Here is a 7,157-nt window from a genome sequence, read left to right on the forward strand (position 1 = left end):
TCTTTTTCTTACTTTGCTTCATTCTGTATATATGTGTTTTGCTTAGTTAGTTATATGTTAGATATAGTTTCATTTATTAAATCCCTTATATTCACAACTGATTGTCTCTGTTTGCTGCTCACAATTCGAAGTCAATGAATGTGTGAACCCTTGCTACATTTTGCTAAATTACTGCTAGCACTGCACAAAGAAGGACAGATTATTCTTCCTTGGCCAGGAAAATAATCTTTCTTTGAATTGATAAATGATTATTTTGTCTGCTCGGTGGACGGACAGATCAAGTAATGGTAATATTGATTCTGCTACAGTTAATTCAAAGATCTAATCTAAATATTTATTATGAATCATAACCAGTTATAATTCGTCATAAATATTTCCCTTTTTGAGTTGAAAAACCCTACAGTTTTGGTGGAGAATGCGGGCACATTCAAACTTGGTTTGTGAGCAAACAGTATCAATTTATTTGTGTTTTTATATTATGCGCGCTTAGAGTGAGACAAGTCGCAGCGCGAACTCACTCTTTTGGATTGGATGGTTAAAAGCCACCTCCAGTACTGTATTTTAACAGCCTCTATTTGTCTAACATTTAGTCACTGTTAATTGTTAAAGTAAACTGCAGTTCATAATATTAAAATTGTTCTCTAAAGACGAAGGAATCTCTTTACAGTACATTTTAATATTATCAAAATCGCCTGTTGGAACGAAGAAATCTTCCTGCATTGCGATAAAGATAGATTTGAGCGATGCTCCTCTTATCATCTTTTAAAGGCCTTATTTTGATCGTATCGCTAGATTGAAGTCATTGCGAAGTTCCAATTTCATTTAACTAGACGATCTAACTCCCTTAGGTTTAACCATCAGAGTAGCTATCTAATGCGTGCCTAAATGCAGATTTGATCATAAGAACACTGTAAGCCAGTAGACGGATTGAAATGTAAATGGGAGCTTTTAAAACCTTGATCAAGTGAAATTTGCATAACAACAGCGAAGAAACCCTGTTGTTCATATTGTTGATATGTGTACTGGCAGCGAAGAAATCCTGCTACACACCATTAAGCAGTTAAGTTGCACAAACCGTAAGAATCTGTTGGGATTTGACTCTCAATGTTCTTGTGATAACTGCAGTAAATTTCGTTAGAATGAGAATAGTCTCACACTAAACGCTATCAGTCTAAGCACGATTGGAGTTAAGGCACAGTACCTTAAACTAACACTAGAGGGCAGGCTGTTTAAGTATCTAACACTTCTTGAACTCCTTCTACCTTCCTGTTTTCACCTTGGGTGGGCGCACCCACTCCCCCTTGTGGGCATTCTCTGCTAGGTCGACTTGGTACTCTAATTTGTTGATTTTAATTTCCCTTCTGCTTCATCGGTCATTATCATTCTAGCCATTCTAGTTACCTGCAGTTTCATTTTTAATTTTATTTATTCATTTATTTTTATTTCTTGTTTTCGTATTAGTTTTTCATATCCAGTACTATTTTTGTTTTTCTTTATTATCTTTTATTACGTTTATAATTTTGTTTGTTTTGTCCTTTTTTTTTATTATTTTACTTTTTATTTTAATTTTAATTTTTAATCAGGGTCTCTCCCCCTTTTCTCTCCCACTTTACCACTCACTTATTTAAATTTAGTTTAAACAGTGTTTGAATTCAAATTTAAAGTTAATTTCTGTATTCTAGCCATTTTTGTTCACCTATAGGTAACACTCCCTCTAGTGCTTAGTTGGTGAAGTGACAGTTGCCTCCACGGCGGATCGCAGTGAGCTGCCACGGGATCCAGATTGAATCACCTCAATCCATCACTAAGCCTAGCCATAGAATACTGACCCAAAATTAGGGTGCTCCTAAATCTTTAAGGTAATTAGCCGCTCCACAGGCTGCCACACTAGATGTTATGACCCAGCAGCGCCCTCTACTCGGTAGGCCCTGTCATAACCCCTAACAGCAGTAAAAGGCTTAAACCTGCTCTCTCCTCTATCCCTCTCTGTGTTTTGATTTGTTGATTTGTTTGTTTTTCATTTTGTTCTGTTTTGTTTGCCTAGAGACCGAACCTTTGAGAATCATCAGGGAAGGCTGAGTAATAGATTGACGACCCAAGCTGCCAAAGTCTTAAGACGATCACGCTGTCAACAATCTGAGTTAGATCCTTTCCGGTGCCCCCCCCACAACAATTAGACACACCGTGCCATTCACGGCCGAGATAACAGGTGTCTGGTCTACACTCCGCAAACTGTTTGTACTCCTCAGACAGACCGTGCATAGAACGTATAATTACTATAATTGCAGCCTGCTAACGCTGTAAGGACTTGCATTGGCCTTTTCGTGCTGTCCCTCTCTCCCTCTCTCCCTCTCTCTCTCTCTCTCCCTCTCTCTTTTCACCAGTGAGCCAGCATGTCTCGATCATCCAGCCCTGATGCCCACTGGGATCGACTAGCGTCCTGGCTGAGTGCCATAACTGGTACACTCCTGTCTGAAGCAGCCGGCGGCCTGCAGCACCTGAGCCGGGAACAGCTCGACGACAACCTGAGCGCCCTGATGTCACACGATCCGACACAGGACTACAGCCACAAAGATCTCACCAAGATCCTCGGGCCCCTCGCCCACAACCTCCTCGCTCAGGCAAAGCTGGGAGAAGCAAGCATCTCCCGCATGGAACAGGAAGCAGCAGCGCTGAAGCTCCAGGCTGAGGAGGCTCAGAGAAACCTGGTGCTTGCTCAAAGTCAACTGGACCAGCTAACGTCGGAGACTCAGCACCAGCACAGGACGGCGGATGAAAAGGACCCAGAGCTGCAGGAGGAAGTAGAAAGACTCCAGAAAGCCTTAACTGATCTCCGTGTAGACACAACACGCCGAGAGCAGTGGGAAAAGGACACCAGAGAGGAACTAAGTGAAAAACTTCAGCGAGCCGAGGCTCTCCTGATGAGAGCAGAGACTGAACTCAAAGAGAGAGATGCTAGGGCCAGGGCCTGTGAAGGCCACCTGCAAAGTTCCCGGGCTGAAGTCAGTGCCCTGGCCCAACAAAGAGACTATTTAAAAGATGAACTTGATACGGTTCACCGAGAGCTTAAATATGCATATAGACTGCAAAGTGACTCTGAAAGGGAAATGCACACCACAGAATTTCCCCTAACCAGCAGATTGATACCTCCTAGTCAAGGGTTTCCAGTTCGAAAGGGGGGTGAGAGCCCACTGCTCAAGACATCACCTGCCAGCATCCCTGAACCCCCAGCAGCAGCAAGGGGGTGGGAGCCTTTTCAAAGGCTGTCTTCCAGTCACGGCGTGTCACCTAAAGAATTGGATAAGCTGGCTAGAAACATTCCCACTTTCACTCCAAACCCTGCAGGAGGCCACGATGTGCACGCCTACTTAAAAGACATTGACTTTCACTTGCAAACTGTTGCCAATGTTACCACACGAGACAGACTCTATCTGCTCCGAATCACCGCTAGCCGTGAGGTGAGGAGCTTTCTAGACCGGCAGCCAGAAACGGTCGAAGTGGATTACCAGCAAATGCAGCAGGCTCTGATTAAGGAGTTCTCTGACCCAGAGTCAGAGCAAGGACTGATTACTGCCATGGACCTTAAACAGGGCAGACAGGAAACCACACAGGCTTACTACAACAGGCTCAGACAGGCCTACTTCGGAGCACGGAACGAGCCAGGAATGGAACAGGATTTCAACTTCAAAATTCTGTTCCTCCGGAACCTGCACCCAACAGTGAGCCACCACTTGGGGGTTCTGGCTTGCCCACGGACTATGTCCACCCAACAGCTGCGAGATTTGGCCCATAAGGCCTATGTTAAACAAAAGACTGCTTCTGAAAAGACAGGAAAAAACCCCACAATCTATCCTGTCACTAATCAGAGTTCTGAACTTGCTCTAGAGGGCGCCGAGCCAAGCCACACTGACAAACCTGTCAACACAATGTCAAGGTCCTTCCCAACCAGCAGAGAGCAGCATGGCCATGGTGGTGCCCGTCCTAAGCACCAGTATGAGCGCCCCGAGAGATCCTGGGACAGGTCACAACCACCCCTCAACCGAAGGGGTGGAGCCACATGGGAAGCCAAGAGACGGCCCAAGGGGAACCGACACTCACAGACACAAGCACCAAGCTCGGACTGCCAGCAGCAGAACCCCTCTCAACAGGCCCTGGACAAGCCCAAATATAAACCATCCACAGAACAGAACCAGAAAGCTACATCTGAATCAGCAGAGATCATGAGACTTTTAAAGGAACTCCTCCAAGAAAAGCACCATAAGGGAAAGAAAAGGGATGAGTCAGATCAGCTATGACTAAGCATTAGCTCTGACCCCAACGCCCACTCAGAGTCCCCTCAAAATGAACTTCCCAACCAGATCACTGCTAATCCACTGTTAACCACAGAACCAGATATCTCATCACCAAGTGGTGACATCACTCAACCACCTCAGCTGACTGTGGAACCACCAGAACCAGCCAACATCCCGCAACACACCTCCAGCCAGGACTGCAAAGTACCAGAAAGTGCGGTTTTGGTGGTCTGCCTCCCTGACGAGCCACACAAGACCAGCTCTGACTGCTTGCCAGTCACCACACAAGCCCCAGTGCCGAGACTCCTAGGGAACCTAATCGAAAGGGGGGTGGCCAAAAAACTCTACCTGGCCATCACATTAGAAAATGAGGTGAGACTGGAGGCCCTGGTGGACACGGGAGCTGACCTCACTTTAATGTCTAGCCAACTTTTTGACAGACTTCAAAGTGAAGCCAAGAGACAGAATCGAACTCTTAACTATCAGAGGTGTGTGCTGAATGTGCAATCCTACAGCCAAAATGAGGTCCAACTTGAACAGGTAGCTCCAATTCACCTGACCATCGGCCCTATGAACTTTGTGCACCCTGTGTACATTTCTCCATTGGACACATATCCTCTCCTCATTGGCAAAGACCTGCTAGATCGCTTTGAGCCATTGCTAGATTTTAAACAACTGAAAATCTGGGCTCAAGTGCGAGAACCTCTGCCTCCTCAGTCACCAAGACCACCCCAGACAGACTGTCAGGTCACAAAGGTCGCGGGAAATCTCGCCGCCAGCCGCGGGAACGTCTCGGCCCAAGAGCAAAGTTCAAGGTCGCTGCTCTGTACTTTCCAGTTAGCCAAAGACTCTGACACATACGGCCCCCACGTTAAGGGGGGCTTACAACTGAATGATGTCACAACAACAGACCCCATACTAGCACTGTGGGCAGACAATTCAGCCATCAGCCTCTCACAGTTCAATGCTCTCAAACAGCACACAACGAACATTCCTTTTGCTAACAAGCGCACACGATTCCCCTTGAATCCCTGCCCATCAGCTATGGTGACTGCCAAGGGCACCTGTGCCCTGAACTTGAGGTGGAATGACAGGTGTCTAACCCATTACTTCCTGGTCCTTCCAGACGCACCGCATGATGTCTACATCGGAGCAGACATTCTGATTCGCCTCAGGGCTCACGTGGACATGATCAATGAAGTGATATGGGCTCCAATGACCTCACAGCCACCCACAGTTCCTGTCAACCATGAGAACCTCCTGTCAGGCCAAACCATCCCTGAGGCCTGCACGCTAATCAATGAAAAAGAGACTGTAGTACCAGCTTACACCAAAGGGGTCGCTGTTCGACTCAACCTGCGAAGCGGCCAAGCTCTCAGCCACACCCTAGGCTTCTTCCATCCCGCAATGGGATCATGACTCATCCACGAATGCCACCTCAGCGTGTTTAATGCCCAGACACGTGAGGCAGGTGGTACCTGCACCAGGTAAGGACCGCATCCAGAAACGCACGGGTGAAACGGCATCTTTAAAAAGATAATCCGTCGTCTTTACAAAGACAAACCCACTTATTGAGAAATTGGCTCTTTTAGGGAAATACTCTTTTACGTGCTGAGACGCACAGGGGAAATGGCCGCTTGCAGCATGACAGGGGTAGTGCAGCATGAAGTGCGCAACCCACTTGACACAGGAACGACCACCGCTGAAGCGCCGTCCGCCAGCACAAAAAGCTCCCGAGAGCGCTCTAGACTCGTCACACACAAAGCAGTTTGGTAGGAGCAGAACAATGTTGTCGCTCGGCTCCGAAGCAAAAAGCTGGTATGCGTTGCACCGGCTGCCTTTTTATGCTCACGCTGTGATTGATCAGCGGTGGATGCAATCATCGCATGCCAATGTGCATTGGCTCGTTTAGTTTACACTTGAAGTGGATTGGTCTCTCTAAGCGAGATCCCAATTCGTCGGTCACCGACGTGACTCGGCTGAAAGTGAACACAACACTTACCATGGTTTTACCACAGTAACGTAGTTTTAATGTGGTATTTGTAGTTAAAGCACAGTTACACAACACTTACCATGGTTTTACCACAGTAACGTAGCTTTAATGTGGTATTTGTAGTTAAAGCACAGTAACACAACACTTACAATGGTTTTACCACAGTAACATAGTTTTAATGTGGTATTTGTAGTTAAAGCACAGTAACACAACACTTGCCATGGATTTTCTTTCTTCCTTTCTCTTGTTCATCATGGCATATTTCCAAAGCTCAGAATCACATTTTGATCAGTTATGTCAGAAAGCTGCTAGTATTAACAGGGAACTTGAACTCGAAGCTCAGTACTGAACTTGAAGAAGTTGCCAGGGAAGCTAAAGTCCTTCAAAGGTTCAACACTTCACAGGTAATGTTGAAGAGATTTAGTTATAACTGATTTACTTTAATTAATTTATCCTTACTTTATGTTTTAATAACCTTCCTTTAAAATATTTTGTTCACAGATCATTTCTAACACACTGTCTCAACATGTATGTATTAAAACAACAACAACATTTTCTTTTTTTCTTTATTTCGGCTGAAAAGGAAGACCAAAGGAAGGCCTGTCAAACTCGTGTCAAACCCGTCTTGTTTGTGGAGAGGGATGAATTTAACCATCTTGTGCGTTTACGGAGAAGACCAAAAGCTGCAAAGGCAAACATTTCCAATGGTACGTCTGTGTTGGTCTGAGCACCTTGACTGAACTTTACTGCAGTTACATTTTGCACCGCATTTGATGTTTCTTAAACTTTTTTACATACCCCACCACCCCATCAGTATTAACCCTGTGCTAAGTCAAAGTAGTAATAATTCATACAATTTCAGCAAATTCATA

The 7,157-nt window shown here is 45.5% G+C and overlaps 1 protein-coding gene across 1 annotated transcript; it reads left to right on the plus strand.

Moving 5' to 3' along the window:
• The first annotated feature begins 376 nt into the window (after positions 1 to 376).
• Positions 377 to 5,689, plus strand: LOC107728149 (uncharacterized). The gene has a single exon (XM_016538242.1). It carries the CDS (start codon positions 2,394 to 2,396, stop codon positions 4,293 to 4,295), a length of 1,902 nt encoding a protein of 633 aa, XP_016393728.1. The 5' UTR covers positions 377 to 2,393; the 3' UTR covers positions 4,296 to 5,689.
• Positions 5,690 to 7,157: the final 1,468 nt, after the last annotated feature.

This window comes from Sinocyclocheilus rhinocerous, unplaced genomic scaffold (genome assembly GCF_001515625.1).
Source record: "Sinocyclocheilus rhinocerous isolate Xijiao unplaced genomic scaffold, SAMN03320098_v1.1 scaffold1418, whole genome shotgun sequence".
Taxonomy (NCBI): Eukaryota; Metazoa; Chordata; class Actinopteri; order Cypriniformes; family Cyprinidae; genus Sinocyclocheilus; species Sinocyclocheilus rhinocerous.

Excerpts from the sequence above, each read along its gene's own strand:
- LOC107728149 (XM_016538242.1), top strand. The coding sequence starts at position 2,394 with ATGTCTCGATCATCCAGCCCTGATGCCCACTGGGATCGACTAGCGTCC.